The sequence below is a fragment of the Hippocampus comes genome, unplaced genomic scaffold (genome assembly GCF_001891065.2).
Source record: "Hippocampus comes isolate QL1 unplaced genomic scaffold, H_comes_QL1_v1.1 scaffold51, whole genome shotgun sequence".
NCBI lineage: Eukaryota > Metazoa > Chordata > Actinopteri > Syngnathiformes > Syngnathidae > Hippocampus > Hippocampus comes.
The window spans coordinates 2,298,811-2,315,246 of record NW_017805497.1 but is presented as its reverse complement, the minus strand read 5'-3'; the positions used below and the strand labels follow the sequence as shown (position 1 = coordinate 2,315,246).

General features: G+C 40.6%; 1 protein-coding gene across 3 annotated transcripts in view; it reads left to right on the top strand.

Moving 5' to 3' along the window:
- Nucleotides 1–921: 921 nt before the first annotated feature.
- LOC109519796 (phosphatidylinositol transfer protein cytoplasmic 1) overlaps nt 922–16,436 on the top strand; it is a 42,123-nt gene continuing 26,608 nt past the window's right edge. The window contains exon 1 of one of the 3 annotated variants that reach the window (XM_019876531.1): nt 922–1,250. Coding sequence is in view for 2 of the 3 variants with exons in the window: in XM_019876530.1 (XP_019732089.1) it covers nt 1,203–1,250 (48 nt within the window). In the remaining variant the exon portion in view is untranslated. The remainder of the gene's footprint in view (nt 1,251–16,436) is intronic. The other 2 variants (XM_019876530.1, XM_019876532.1) reach the window with 2 other exon arrangements.

Below are 16,436 nucleotides of genomic sequence, written 5' to 3'. Positions count from 1 at the left end.
TGTTTTGAGTGGATTAAATTGAGTCAAATATAAAGTCAATACTGTTACCCAAAACAATTTTGCAGATTCACAGATATGAGCCAAGCTCCTCCCGAAGCACTGCCTGCTGGCCACGCGGAGCAGATTTTGGCAATTGGGTGATGTTATACATTGAATATATGTGACCTGGCCATTCAAATGAGGCTGCATTGTAAAAAATCGGATACGTATCCGATCTATGACCACATATTAAGGTGACCCAGGTCGGATTTGAAAAAAAATCAGAATTGAGCCATTCAAACCATCCTAAAAAATCAGATTCACGTTACATCGCCAAAATCCTTCTATAATATGAATATTTTGAGTGAGTTGATTCTTGTGGGACTGGGGGTGGGGATGTACAAAATGACTTCCTTCACTTTATGTTGTTTTATTTTGTCCAGGTGTTTTGTGCCATCCTTGAAATGTAATTTTTATGCAAGTAAGACCTTTGCACTGGAAAAGAACTATAGCATGTGGTTATTTTCTTGTTTGTTTCAAACCCTTTGTTGTTGTGTTAGGATCAAATATCTCTTAAACATGTATTAGACAATGTATTATCAAATACTAAATATATTAATAACACGTATGTTGCACGTATGCGCGTATTTCGTCCATAAAATAGCCTTTTTGTCATAGATATGGTTAAGGAGTGAGTGGTCCAATGTGCTCCCCCAGAATCACTGATGAAAAATTGAGGCCCCTCCAGCATTTCAGTTACCCATCCCTGCAATAGGGTGGAAACACCTCCCCGTACTGGAACAATTGACAGACTTTGATATCTGAAGTTTTGTATGATGAACATCGAGAACAACCTACGAGAGATAATCCTTGATTTTCTTGCGGGCGAAACCTCGTAACGCTTTTATTTTGAAGCTCAAATCTTTAATATTTCCGGCAATGCTTTACTGCGAGCTTGTTACAAACTCCTGACTCTTGAGCTTTAAAGGAGGGGACAAATCCTTCAAACTGAGCTGGTTTGGGGTTGTTACATCCCGCTAGCGGACACTCGCCTCGCTGGTTCAGATGAGCGAACTCCGTTTATCGAGCCATAGTTGGAAACCGTCCCCCCGTCTGCGCTGACACGAAGCGAAGGAGTTTTAGATTTCTTTTTGTGGAACGTGCATCTCAGTGAGGAGGGAGCGTTGTGAAGCACGTTCTCAGCGGCACGCAGCAGAGGGAAGATGTTGCTGAAGGAGTACAGGATATGCATGCCGCTCACTGTGGAGGAGGTGAGTTCTACGCTTTAGTGGCGTTTTCATGCTCATATGAAAGCTATATGTCGTTTAGCAAACTCTGTTAGCTAACTTGGGCGCTGTGCGTGTGCGAGTGTATGTGCGTGTGTGCACGCGATGCGCGCGCGCGTGTGTGCGCACGTGTGGGCGCGCGCGTGCGTCTGCGAGCCGAAGTTCATACGAGACACCCACATGTCAAAGCAGCACCACGCTATCTATTATACTGTTGTATTTATATGTGTTTTTGCGGAATTGCCCCGCATCCTCGACACATTTTTTATTCTCTAGTAAGGGAACATATTTGCGTTGTCCAATCTGGTCTTATAACAGAATTTCTTGATGTGGGGAAACGACTATGGTACATGTACTTTATGAACATGCAAGTATGTTAACAAAATACATGTGTAACGACACAAGCAATAAAATGCAAAAATATATGGTCCAAAACCTGTTTATAACACAAAAACTGCAACATACAGTACAACAAGACATGTCACAAAATTAGGACTATGTGCTACAAAATGAGACGAGTAACAGACCTGGTGGCTGTTCTTTCCACTCACTCACTATCTCTACCTTTACATCCCCTCGATCACTACACAAGACAGCATTGCTCAGCTGATGTCATGCAACGAACTTTTGAAGCCAGCCACGGGACGCTTCGAAGTCTTCGATGCCCATAGTTAGCGCTATGGAACTCGCCTTCTCTCTAATTAGCGGTCCAGTTAGCAGAAGGTTTTTGAGCACGATAACAGGTAAAGCATTCCAGGAAACGTTCGTTTACTCGACTGTCCGTCGAGCCACAAGCAATTCTCTCTTCCAAGGTCATTATCCTTCCTCTTCATTTCTATGCCACAATCTGCAGGACGTAAATGTAAATAAAAAAATAGTTCACGACCCCAATAACACTCATGCCATTAGAGTCACTTACATGTCGCCGTTTCGGATCCACCACAACTACAGTTATTCAGTAGTATCGAGCGGGACTTGCTTGAGTTTGCGCTACTGCGGGTTTATGGCGTAGGGCTTCCGGGTACCAGGTACGGGAGCTTCCGTTGTTATGAATCGATCGTTAATGCAATATCGTAGGCGAAATTTGAATGCAGCGGTTTTTATTCCGAGCGAGGGAATTTCTGTTTGACAGAAGTCCGTAGGTGGGAATTTTCTCCGTAGGTGGGAACTTCAACAAATCAAATTATTTTGAAGAATAATTTGATTTGTTGAAGTAAATGGGGGGGGGGGGAATCCCCTCCCCCCAATTAAAAAAAAAATCAAAGGGCAACTCAAAGTGGGCTGGCCGGCCCTCCGTTGCCCATCTCTGATCTGTAAATCAATCAATCAATCAATCAATCAATCAATCAATCAATCAATCAATCAATCAATCAACCAATCAATATTAGATTTTTTGACCAAGTATTAAAAACACACAAGGAACTTACTTTCCCAGTTCCAACTTGTTCAGAGAAACCTAAGCAAAAACAATGACCAACAGAGGGAGATAGAACTGGACCCTGGGCGGTTCGCTGTTTAGCGCCCCGATATTTTAGATGTGAAAAGAAAACAATCGGGAAGAGTTGAAAAAAAATACATCCATTATCTGAACCGCTTCATCCACAGGAATGTCACTTGGCATGATGGAGCCTATCCACACTCTTTTCGGGGAGTAGGCGAGGGACATCCTGAACTGGTTGCCAGTCAGTCGCAAGGCACACAATCATTCACACTCACACTCACACCAAGGGACAATTTTGGAGTATACAATTGATTTATGGTGCACATTTTTGGAATGTGAGATGAAAACGGAATACCCACGACACCTAACAATGGTTCCACAGTACCTTGCCATTGTGATGCTTCAAACAGGATGTTCTCAGACGGAAGTGGCCACTGTGTGTGTGTGTGTGTGTGTGTGTGTTTGACAGAATATATATAGTTGTCTTGACGGGGATGTAGAAATATAACTACCGGTATGTCCTCAAAACATGGTGGATACAAACTCATACTGACAAGTGCATAAGCACATTCATTTATTTCTTATTTATATGTCTCTATTTCTCAGAAGTCATTTGACAAATCACGATAATGTGTTCGACCACACTGCGATGCTGAATCGCACTAACTGCCATGCATTAGCTTTTATAGTGCCCAGATTCACGCATGCACATACAGAGTTGAAATGTGCAGCCACACACTTGAGTGACGGACGGCCCCCATTGTGTGCATTCTGAATTGTCTATCAGGTCTCGACTCAAGTCTAAAATTAGAAACGTAGGATAATTGCTCTCCTGCACTTGCATGCAGATTACAAACAACATGACAACACCATTTTCTCTCCGTCAATTGTCATCATGAGGTCGCCTGTCATTCATTGTTCATCATTTTTGCGTTTTTGAGGCCTGGGTGCCCCTGTCTCATCGGCGTCTGTTGACACCACTTGAAGCAAGACAACCACAACAGGAAAAAATGGAGCATTCTGGAGGTAGTCATGCTGACTTTGATAGCACGTGGAAAGCATGTGTTTCCTCTGATGGCTTTTCATTGTGCATCTGATGAGTCTCACCAATACAGTACTGACGAAATGCCTGCATGTCCATGTGGAAGTTTACAGTGAACCAGAAGATCACTGCTCTTGTGACCAACTTCCTGTTGTCATAAATTGCTGCTTTGAAAACTGTTTCCTTCTTGGTGTAAGTCAAATTTCACATGCTGAAAAACCCAATGATGAAATAATTGCAAAACTTGAATATGACCTAACCCAGAGTTTGGTGTTGTACCACAACTGACCTGTGAGAAGACATCAGGTGTGTTCACACTGTACTTAGTTTGTGCAGTACCCACCTCAGGGCAGGGATCGAATGATGCAGGCAGGACAGCAGCATAGTGCAAGCGGGCCAGTATCTGGCATTTGTGACCAAAGTATGCATTTTTCCAGTCTCGTACCTTTTATCGCTGGTTTGGACATAAAGTAGACCGCAGCTCGGCCATATGCATTTGTCAGTATTTCAATGGCATGCCCTGGCTTTTCTTATAATAATGAGGAGGAGGAGACAAACAGCAGCGAAAAATGGATTTGGCTCCATGAGATCCTAAAAGCAAAGCCGAATCTCAGGGAGTAGAGACTCGTCCGTGAACTACAACTCCATGAACACCACTTCAAGTTGTGTGTCAGATTGAGAGGGAGTAGTTTGACAGCCTATGTGCTATGCTTTACTTGATTTTAAGCCAATATGTTTGTTAAAAATTCGAAATTCACCCATTTCTACCATTTTCAACAAACCTGGTACATCCAAAGTAATAACGATCTCCCTCCCATCACTTTGCCTTCTTGAGGATGTCACAGTACAACATCTGTCCCATAGCTGGCGACATTGGGACATCGCATGAAAAATTATTTATTATATTATGGCTGGAGCAGTGAAACTGACTGGTAATTGACAGCATTGAAGCATATTTTCCTTCAATTACAAAATTCTGTCATTTGTGGTAGGAGTGATTTATATCGGAATGATTTACAATGGAAATATTTCCCCATCTTTCTTTGAAAAAGCTCTCCCAAGGATCTTTTTTTGAAGTCATAGTCCTCTGGTTACGCCTTAGATTTTGGCCTGGTTTCTGGCTGGACAGGTCAAACTTTTAAATATTTTGGTGAGGCAATTCATTGTTTCGTTTTATTCTTCAGGTCATCATCATGCGCAATGTCAAAATTCTTCTGCTGTCCAGCAGAAATTAGTAGGTTTTCAAAAAATGCAAATTTTCAATGTTTTTGGAAGACAATTATTTTTTTCTCGAAAACGCACTTCGGCATTTATGCTATGTGGCGGACAATATGTAAGATGAGATAAATGGAAGGAGGCAGCGGAACAAGTGAACAGAGCGGTTGTCTGTTACTCAACTCTACTTGCAATAAAAACCCAACGAAAGCTACTGCACGTCTTAATTTCCCTTTAGTTACCAAGGTCGAAATGAACCAGGATAGAACAAGCCACTTCTTGTGTTTGTTCTTATCATGGCAACACAGAATGTCATGCCAACCCCTGTGTCTTTAAAGTTTCCTGCCTGTCCCACTTGAGAGGAAGGAAGGAGGCTGGAGCGTCAGATGCACTGATGTGAAAAAAAGTGACTGAAGCTGACTTTTAAGCGTTCAAGCTAAACAAAGGGTGGATAGCAGTAAATAAGGGAAAGTGTGCTAATTTGGAAATTGTGAGAGGTATTTTCAGGACTTTTTTTTTTCTTTCAGTTTTGAGGAAAAACCAAATGTTGGTTTGTGTGTGCATGCATATGTGTGTGCTTGCATGTGTTCAGTCAGACAAGGTCATGTCTCTCTCTGTAATATTCTCTGGAAACGAGGGCCCTGCCAGCTTTATGACACTGTTGTGTCATCACAACCGCAGATTTAGAACATACTTTCTTCACAGTGTTTAGTTCAGATGCACTGTAAACATTGAAGAAGGCAGTGAGCGATGTCACACTGGATGAGGTCATCTCTGAGCCACCTGTCATTTGTCCTCTCCAACCTTCCTGTTGTGTGTCTGTCTCTTTGAGGGTTCACCCAAAATGTGCAACATTTTAAGAAATTGTGGCACTATACTAACGTTATGTGATTGAAAGGAGTAGGTGTCATGGTTGGTTGCCTTACGTCCACATGGCATGCTTGGTGTCGATATGGAAACTTTTTTTTTTTTTTTTTGTCAAGACAGTTTATGTTTTGCTGCAATCTTAGTAAACTCAATAAATAAGGCATTATAAGACAATAAGACATTGGACCTGATCTGTAGTACGTCCTCACATGGTTTTATTTTTGTGAATTATGAATTATTTGTCAAATAAAGCATATTTGACAATAAAGATGACCTTGACCTTGTTGCAAATAACTAAGTTACATATTTTGTTCGGACCATTTCACATCCCATTCTAAAAACTGGGTTTTATTCTTTAGCTGTTTTTGATATATTTTGCACGACAACTGATTTATTGTCAGAGAGACATTTTCTTTTCTGCTGGAAGAAGGACCAGATTGGAAATGAGTAATATCTATTGCTATCATTACTTTCGACTTTTTAATTTCATTTTACATGAACAGCCATGATTATTCAGTGTGCTGTTACTCATGCAATATCTGAAACTTTAAAAAAAAAAATCTCACTGGATTCTCTCTTTTAGTATTAGTACACAGGATTTCACGACAAATCAAGTAAGATCAAGCCAAATAACTGGATAAAGTCAATTTCGGATAACTTTACATATTCTAGCGGGGTAGACAACTGCATCTGTGCCACATCCAGCTAGCTGCTCGTGCAAAGAATGAAAAATGAAAAAGATCTCAGGAGACGTAGTACTACTGCGTCTTTCCATGCTTTCACTAACACCTCTTAGTCTTCAGCTGACATGCTCATTTGTGAGCTCACCCCCAAAATGCTGACATCATGCAAAACTACCATTAACTGCCTGTAGTCAGCATACGCATCTGGCTGCATTAATGATTTCATATTCACCCAAAGCGAAGCCTACAATGCCATTAAAAAGTATTTGGCCCACCTCCTGATTTCTATTTTTAAATTTATTTATTTATTTTTGCATATTTATCACACACAAAGGTTTCAAATCATCAAATCAACCTTAAGTGCTGCTTTATGCAACATCTTAACCACATATAAAGTCACCCCACAACGGCTTACCTCAAACTAGGTACTGTTAAATGTTGAAACATAGCGAAACATTTTTGTTTCTTATTAAACTCTGCATATGATACTACCAAAACCCCACCCCTGATATCCTGATTTGTGATCTTTTTTTTTTTTTAATTCAATTTAACTTAAATGGATTGAAGATACTTGGAGATGTAAGGCTCTTTGAATAAGAGGAGGCCAAAGTTGGTGAGTCAGTGTCCAGATGGATAACTGGAGGGACACCTGGGCTGCTGGCTCACACGAGCGTCTTTAATCATGAGTCACCTCACCAGGGGTCTCACTTATCAACGCTGTGTACGCACAAAACACGGTCTGAGAGATGCGTACACAACATCCTGCGTACAAGTATGTGACCTTTTTTAGCATTTTTTTTAACCTCTTACTTAAGGTTAAATATTACATTTTCAAATAAGATGACCTAAATGCAGATTTTTTTCGTCCAGGTCCTTATTTTGAAGTTAAAAAAAATAAAACAATATTCAATACATATCGATATGGACTGATATGAAATACTTACATCGTGACTGACTTTTGCAACATATTGCCCAACCCAACCGCCAAGGACACCAAACAATATTTCCACTGCAGTGATAGGCATTGACGTCATGATACACCCTTCACAACATATTGGCCAAAATGACTCCTTAATTTCCATCTACTGCTTTGCATTGATTACATATGGATAGATTTGGGCATGTCAAGGCCGGGATCAATGTGCAGATTTCCATGTCCTTGACTCATCACGGCAAATTGTCTTACAGGTCAAGCACAATTTGGATAGGTCTCTTTTTTTTTTTTGTACAGCTGTTTGTCCAACCATTTTTGTTGGAATCCTACTCACTCTTTGACAAGTGAGAACCCAGGACCGATTACACGTCATGAATATCTAGCAATTTAATATGTCCCTCACTTGCCAAAGAATACATCCAGTTAACCTCTAAAACCTCATTTGGCTTCAGCCGCGTAACTCTATCTGACCACTTGCATGGGGACAGACTGCTGATGTTGTTGATATGAAAATGCATGCATCAAGGAGCGTTTGTCTTCACGCAGCTGGCACATCGACATGCAGTCAACACCTGAATCAGACACCTGGTGGTGGCACTGTAACAGGATTACAAGTGTCATTTTGGCCTGCGGAGGATTATCTGTCATGAAGCGTTCATGTTTTTCCATACATGGTCTCATCACTCAAGAAGGACATTGACCATTTGGGTCCTTTCATGCAACACAAACGAATCACTTGCTTTGAGCAATCATAAGTCGAAACTCAGACTCGAGATTAGGTTTAAAGACGCCCGTAGGCATTTTTTTTTCTCCACATGCATTTTTGTCTACATCGTGGTAGCTAGGAGTTAGGAATGGCCATAAAATTCCATTAAATTCAACTTGTACTGCTTATTCTGTTCAGGGGTATGAGTGAGGAGGAGTCTATCCCAGTTGACTTTTGAGCAAGAGGCAGACTACAGCCTGGAACGGTTGCCAGTCAATTCCAGGGCACATTTAAGCCCAAAAAAAAAAAAAATCACCTTTACAAGGGACAGTTTAGTATCATTAATATTCTCTGCGCTGAAGGATATGACTTGAGATTTAAATTCAGAACATCTTAACACTACTATATGGACAAACAATTGGGAAACAATTACTCACCAAATAACTTGAAATACATGAAAACTGAGAGCCCTTGCCCCCTTTTGCACATTTTCGAGTGCGCCTGTGGGAATGTATGTCTAGTCAACGAGAAGAACATTTGTGGGGTGAACTAATGTTGGATATGGAAGACGACCTGGCTTACCATTTTGATATCAAAAGTGTTTGAACTTCTTTTAAACCAAAGTCATCCAGCTCTTGCCTTAACAGGAGTAAAGATTTTTGATTTGGAACCTGTAATGTCTATTCATTACATTCCGGCAACTTTTTTCACTTGGTATGTTTTTTTCCCACCCCTCATGGTCAGATTCCTCCCATCCACTCACTCAGTGGTTGTTTAGGAAATGGGCTGTTTGTTTCTCTGGTGTCATGGTGAGGTGCAAGGCCTTTTGCCATCTGGTATACAAGACAATGCTGTGATTCGATCAAAATCCCATTTACTGCCATTTACTTCTCTGGAGGAAACCATCATGTGTTGTGATGGCCCATTATCCAACCATTCTCATTTCCTTTATGTGCATGTGCTTAAGTGTTTGTGTTCCTGTGTGCTTTACCTTTGTTTCATAACACAAGAGCAACATGAGAGCTTTGCACATATCAAACACTGAAAGCAGAATGCTTTCTTAGCTGCATAGCAAAATCGACCTCTCGGCTCCGCAGTGTGAGGAATATGCTAGCAAATACGCTCAACTTTTCAATTTCATCAGGTAGCACGAGAATTTGTGCATGTTTTAATGCTCTACCGGTAATCAGGTGAAAAAATATACTGAGACACGTCAGGTGAAATCCTTCCTTATAAATTAAATAAAATTCCATGTCGGAATGTGTACTTATATAAAGTAACTGAGAAATACTGTTACTGCTGCCTCATGGTGAGGCAAATCTGATTCATTGCCCTATAAAGGGCTCTTACTGGTTAGCACACCTATCCACATATGTCATGCAGATATGTATACCCGATAGGGGTATCGGGTTTACCAGGTTTCTTCCAAATGCTTCAAATTAAAGGCATGTCTAAATCTCTCTGTACTGACAGTACACAGTCCCTATAATTGCTCAAGAACTAAACGTGCTGATATTGTTGCTTTCACCGTTCAAATAAGACGTCTGACAAACTGTGCTAATAATGAGATTTTCATCACATTCATATAGAATTTGTCACATTGACACGGTGGAGTGATGATAAGCGTTTATGGAGTTTGATGTGAGATGAAGGCTCTCAACAGTAGTACTTAAATTGCAGTAATTCATTTGCCACGCTGAGCTAAGTACCAAGGAGCAGTGTAAGATGAAGCACTTATTAGGGGGTTATCTTAAGATCGTTGACCAGAGTGGAGCGAATATCCAAAGGACTTGGGAAATGAGTCTGTGCAAACCCTGCAGGCACTTTGGCCTGAAACACATTTTCTAATGCAGTGATGTTTGGAGTGGTCAATGCTGGATGATGCCCTAAAGTGGTAGTATTGTAGTAGTTTATGTTCACTCACACACATGTACTGCTTAGTAAAACTTCAAGTGATACCAATTATCCATCTGTCCATTCTCCGATTAAAACCGAAAATAATAACTTATTTTATCATTGTTGAAAAGGCTACAAAGTGCTAGTATATTAACCTTTAGTTACTAATTTTCATATTTTATATAACGTTCTTGTGTGACATACGCATGCTTGGTGTCACTGGAGACGGGATGTACGGCACGGTGTTGTGAGTTCATTCAGGAGTGTGTGTTGATCACCGTAAATTATGTCATTCTTATTTACGTGTCTGTAAAGCACATTGTTAGAACTGGCCATAATCTGTTCCAACACCACCCACGCTACCGCATAGTGATCATTAAGTTGTTGTCACGTCACAAAGTCAGGTGCTGGAAGTGGCACCAATTCACTGTCACGATAAGAGCACAAACCAGAAGACTGCTTAAATGTTGCTAGCTTAACCACTTTGTTTAATATGACTGGTTGTGTGAAAGTGTCTTAACCTATGTGGTGTACACACATTTATTGGCCTAATTTGTCTTTCTTTAGGAAAGCCACATAAACACAAACATACCCCATAGCCCACAATAGTGCGCCAATGTTTTATGGCAATACAAGTCAATTGCATGAGGAAAACCGGAGAAGGGCAAGGAAAGACAAATGCTTCTTCTATGTATTTATTCAGAATCCTTTTGAGTTGGCCTCAAGTGGTGTTTGGCAAACACGCTGGTGTGAAGACTGCTCATTTACCTAAATCAGTGAATTAGCAGCAGAACTCCCCTACAATCATAAGATCTATTTTTAGGCTATGAAATGCTTGTGTTGAGTTGTGTATCACTCAGTTCGATGGTGTTTTGTTTGATCAATTGGACTCTTAATGTGTAACAGCTTATCATGCCGCAAAGTAGGTTTGAAGCATGTATTGTGTGTTTGCATTCGAGATACACATGCAGTTGTTTAAAGGGTAAGATTAATTGCCCCCACCGCCCATACATTTCATGTATATAAAAACTGAGATCTGATGATGGGGCTTTTCCATCATGCACTTTTGGCTGTGGTACCTTCAATTGTGGCTTCTACAACAGTGTTTGCTAGTTTCCCCCCCAGATACCACAAAGTATGTGCTCTTTGTAACCTGTCTTTCTTACTCTTCTGACTTACTCAGTAAACTCCTCTGAGCTCTTTTGCAGCACTTTGGTGTTACCCTCTCTCAATTTCCAGCTCCTTCTCACCAGTCTCCTGAGATGCATCTCAAATGACTACACTGTATTGATAATACTGGTGACCTGCCTAGCCTTACGTTCTTTGGCAACCGCACAGAGAACAGAATTTTCCCTCAACTTTGCTTTTGCCTTAACATTTCTTCTCATCTCATTATCTGTTCTTTCCGAATGATATGCATGCATTCACTTGTCATTGCTCATTCGTGTTCATAAGTCTGTCCTCCACCCTGAGCCTTCTGGGATACTCTCCAACCATTATTGTGACCACAAACAGGATACGCAGCATAGAAAATGAAAATGATGGTGGAAGAGTGAGTCAATTGCTGTTTGATCAACTGAACAACCTGACTATGCCCTCCCCAAGGCCCCAACACATAACAGAGTTCAGCTGATTTGACCTTGGAGATTTACCAAGCACAGATCAGTTTTGACTAATGAATGTGTTGAAAACAGGTGTTTTGTATATAAAGCAGTGGTCCCCAACCGCCTTGTGGTACCGGGCCGCACAGAGACAGCCCCCCCCCCCCCAAAAAAAAAATTGAAGTGTCAGCCACCCACAATCCACTACCCAATTGGTCACCTTCCAAAGGGAAATATCAGTAGGGCAGGGTAATGATTGAGAATCCTGATATCATGTGATCAGCTGCAAATTGTGAGCATATTTACATCATCAGACAGAGTGGAAATCTGCCTGGCTGCCGCCAATCAGACTCCAGCTTTTCCTTCTATCTTTGGTTTGCAAGTTGTAAAGTAAACATGTGGACATTATGCACACAAAGAGAGAATGTTCCATCTTTGTTGATTTTGTTTACGGAAGATGACCCGTAAGTACATAAACATGCATTAAAAAAAAAGGCAAGTCATTTTGTTTTCAGACTTGGTGTTATATCTCAATCACTGTGAGGGAATACAATACAACACAATACAATACATGCTGATTTATATAGCGCTTTCAAAACAGCGATGCAAAGTTTAGTTTGTTTTTTCCTTCCATGTCACCTTGGGGGCTGTGTACCTACCATCCAAAGAAGGCTGGGATAGCCTCTACTGATGACGCAGCAGGAGCAACTGGGGGTTCGGCATCTTGCTCAAGGACACTTAGACATGGTCGCAATGGCCTGGGATCAAACCACCAACTTTGGGTTGGGAACAAGAGGGGTGATTAAAATTCAGTTTGAAAAGTAAAAAATATGATATTCTTTTGTAACTTAAACACAACAGTAGTTGTAGCATAAAATACTAAATCGTGGTAATAATAAATCTGAGGTTGACTCATCTACAGTGCTATCTGCACCCATGGTGTTAAATGTATGTCCAACAATGAATAGGGTTTCACTGCATTGATATAAATGAGCATGTTTATGTTTGTCATTAAGAAGTGCAGAAAGACTTTCTTTCAACTATACACATGTAAAGCAGGCTATAGATAGCTATATGCTTTCACCCTTCATTATGATCTCTTGTTTCTGTGGCAACCATCGCTATCCGTCCTTGCCATTACCCCATAGCGAGGTGGATTATAGGGCTGCCGTGATTATAGTGTAAGACCCTCCCCAGGATAACTGTCAAATAATGAGACAGATGATGAAGTCTTACCTTCCCTCAAGCTTTACTACACCAATCAGGTCTTTGCAGTGTGTTTTCTAAGTCCGCCTGCTTGGACACGTTCATGTAAATAGGTTAGGATGTTTATTTTCACTCAGCATTCCCTTACATGGCTTGACTTCTCATGATATTTACCGGTATGTATCTAGTTTAAAAATACCAACAAAACAAAATCTAACCATGTATTCAAAGTGTGAGTGAGTGTGTGTGCACTGTACAGACATTCTATTCTTTATACAGTAAACAAATTGAGTGTGCTCAGTGGGATACAATGTGGTCGTCCACAATGTTCATATCTGATTCAAATGTGCTCCGTATTCAATCTAAAACACGTGCTTGAAAATGACTAGATTTCCACATGTTCAAATTTAGTAAAGCTCTGTATTTATTACAACACGCAAGCCCGAAAACAAAAAGAGTAATGTACACTTATAGTCAGCATCATGAACAATTGCAAGGTGCTGCAATACTTTTCCAACTTTCATGCACCCCGTACCTGGAACCTGATAACATGATAAACTGTCCACTGTCGTAACTGCTCTCCCTGAAAGGGTTAAATAGAGAATACATGTTGTAAAGAACGGAACTGCTTGGCTTTAACGTTTAAAAAAAAGTGTGTGTATATATATATATATATATATATATGTGTGTGTATGTATATACACACACACACACACACACAAAAATATCTTTTTATTGTGATTCATTCAAGGTCAGTAATGGTGTAGCGGTACACTCGCTTGTCTTGATGTATGCTCAGTGACGATGTACATGGTTGTTGGTCTCGATGTGCCCTGCTTAGTGACCAGTTCAGGCTGTCGTCTGTCTTTCGCCCTAAATTTAGTTGAGACAGGCTCCAGGACTCCGTGACCATGAACAGGGTAAGTGATGTTGAAAATGGATGGATGGAGACAGAAATTCATTCACATAATTTACTACCCCTAATAGCTGCTGTGACATTCATTGGAGAGCATTTTAACAGTGATGCTGCACTGGTATCCAAGATACCTGTACCGTGTGTCTGAGCTTCCCATTGGATTTACAAAGGGTTTTTTTTCAGTCGACATTGGGCGGCTGTGTTTAACAGCCTGCCAGAATGTGCAAGGTCATAATATCAGTTCCCCGTTCTTCATTCCCCATGTGAGATTTGTTACAATGGAATGCCAAATTCACCTGCTGTCTTATTGTAAGAAGTTCACAGGTGGACGCTGTCAGTGGTAGCATCTGGCAGCAGAAAGAAAAGTGCGTGTGTGATAGACAGTGGATGTAATGGCTGAATTACAATCATTCACCTCATTGTTAAATAAAAGTAGGTCACATTTGCCGCCCTGCATCTCAGGAAGTACGAGGATTGACTCTTATTGCAGTGATTGTGTGTATTTATGTCTTCCACTTCAGGCTGGGCGATATTGCTTGAAAATAAAATAATTTAGCTTTTTTTTCTTCCAATTATATGTATTCTGTACAATCTATGATATGCATCAATTTTCTTGATCCCTTACCCTCAATAATAATGTACTTTATGTAATCCACTCCTCTTAGCTGACGTCCAGGATGTCCTAACAACCATAACTGCTGTTTCCTGTTTCGCTGTATGTGTTGCTGGCCATCTTCCCTTCCTACTGGAGTAAAAAGTGTAATGTTCTGCATTACATTAAATAAAGACACTTTCTGAAAGATTTTAATCCTTTATTCTGCCGCTCTGCCAGCCTCACTTGGCTTTCATTACCGACTTTGCTCTCAACCAATCCCCACATTCCTAGCTTACTCGCTTGGGCTATGGATGAGGGACAAGCGTACTTTGCATTTTGAAATACAAAACAAACCTTGCAGACAAACTCATCCCGCCCAATCACATCACCAAAAGAGGTGCCGCGCACTTTTGACATCCCAGTGAACCACGCTGCAGAGAAGAAGGGGACCAGCACAACGCGGCGCAAGAAGTCAGCTTTTATTGTTGTGCTTAGTTGCCACGGTAATGGACAGAAATGGCTACCTTTAGTGATTTTTAAGCGGAAAGAAAAATTTCCAGCCGGAGTCAAATAGGAGTTGCGAGCGGCTCGGGAGCGGTGGCGAACAAAGCTTTACTAAGAGTGGGAGGCAGCCTTAGATACCTCTAGTCACTGATTTCATCCATCAATCGTCTTGCAGATATTTTCCCCCTGGTTTATTGCTTTTTGGCTCAGAATGTTTGTTCATTGGGAGCAGATAGCTGATCACTTCCCACACATTTCTCTTTATATAGACATTCCTTGGTGTGGGCGCGTGTTTTACTTTTCCACCTCCCTCACACTTGGACACAACCCTTTCATGTGCTTTCTGCCAAAATGACTCAGTTAGTTGAGATGTGGATTGTTTTTCTTTTTCATGCTGTCATAGTGAACAGAATGAAGCTAGATTATTCTCTCGATGAAAAGAATGTGAAATGACACTCAAAGCACATTCCTCCATTTGATTTCAAATCTTGGCGTTTACACTTAGCACCCAGGCCCCCCGGGCATCCTGAACCAATGAACCTCTCACAAACCTGCACGCCACATGAAGCTATGTGCACAATATGCACTATGTATTCTCAGAAGTTAGCCAAGGCTGCTGTGTTGGTAGCATGACTAGTTCATGTTGGAAAGTTGCCAAACATGGAATGTTTTGAGGATTTCTGTATTTCTGTAATGTACAATCAATCAAAAGCAAAAGAGAGGTGGTCACCTTACCTGAGCACCTGGTGAGAGCGATGAATTTGTATAATATGTTTATATTAGTGATGCACAATAGATGAAATTTCAACAGATAGCAATAACCGATATTTTCCTGCTTTGTTATATTGGTACTGATACCGATAACAGATTTCTTTGTATACTGCAAATATGTATGTTGTTGCAGCTTAAAAGAATAAAATGTTTCATTCTTGCCTCTTTATGTAGCGGGATGAAATAAAAAAAAAAAAAAAGAAGTGGTCAGCAACAATGTAAAGTCACATGTTTCGGAACTCTTGTCACTTGAGACGGTGAGGGCATAAGCGATCTCAAAAGCTCTTATTGCGCATAGTAGCAATTAATAAAGTTGGTTGTGTTTTGTTATCACCCCACGAGTTTTTGTATATCTTTAATATGTAAAAACAAAAGCAGGAGACGCAGTGAATGACCACGTAAGGACATCTGCCTCACTATACAGGGTTTGATTTCGGGGTCTTCCGCAGAGTCTATATGTTCTCCCCGGGCCTGTGTCAGAAAATGCAAAAAAAAAAAAAACCCTTGTGAAAAAGTGTGGTTTGTCTCTCTGCAACATTTCACTGGTGATTTCCTTCTCATTTGTCATTGGTTATGTCAGTTTACCACTACTGTGTCATATTTTCCAAAGGCTTGTAAGTAGATTTAGTTTGCTGCATGGAGCTTAAATAAAGGCTTGAGCTGCCTTTTTTTTCACACTTATCTATCAAGTTCCAGTTTCCATGCACTCTGTTGAAGTGGGTATTTATATGACCTAATCCATGTTTTAATAACACCATCACGTCACAAGATAATGTACAAAAAATATAAATTAT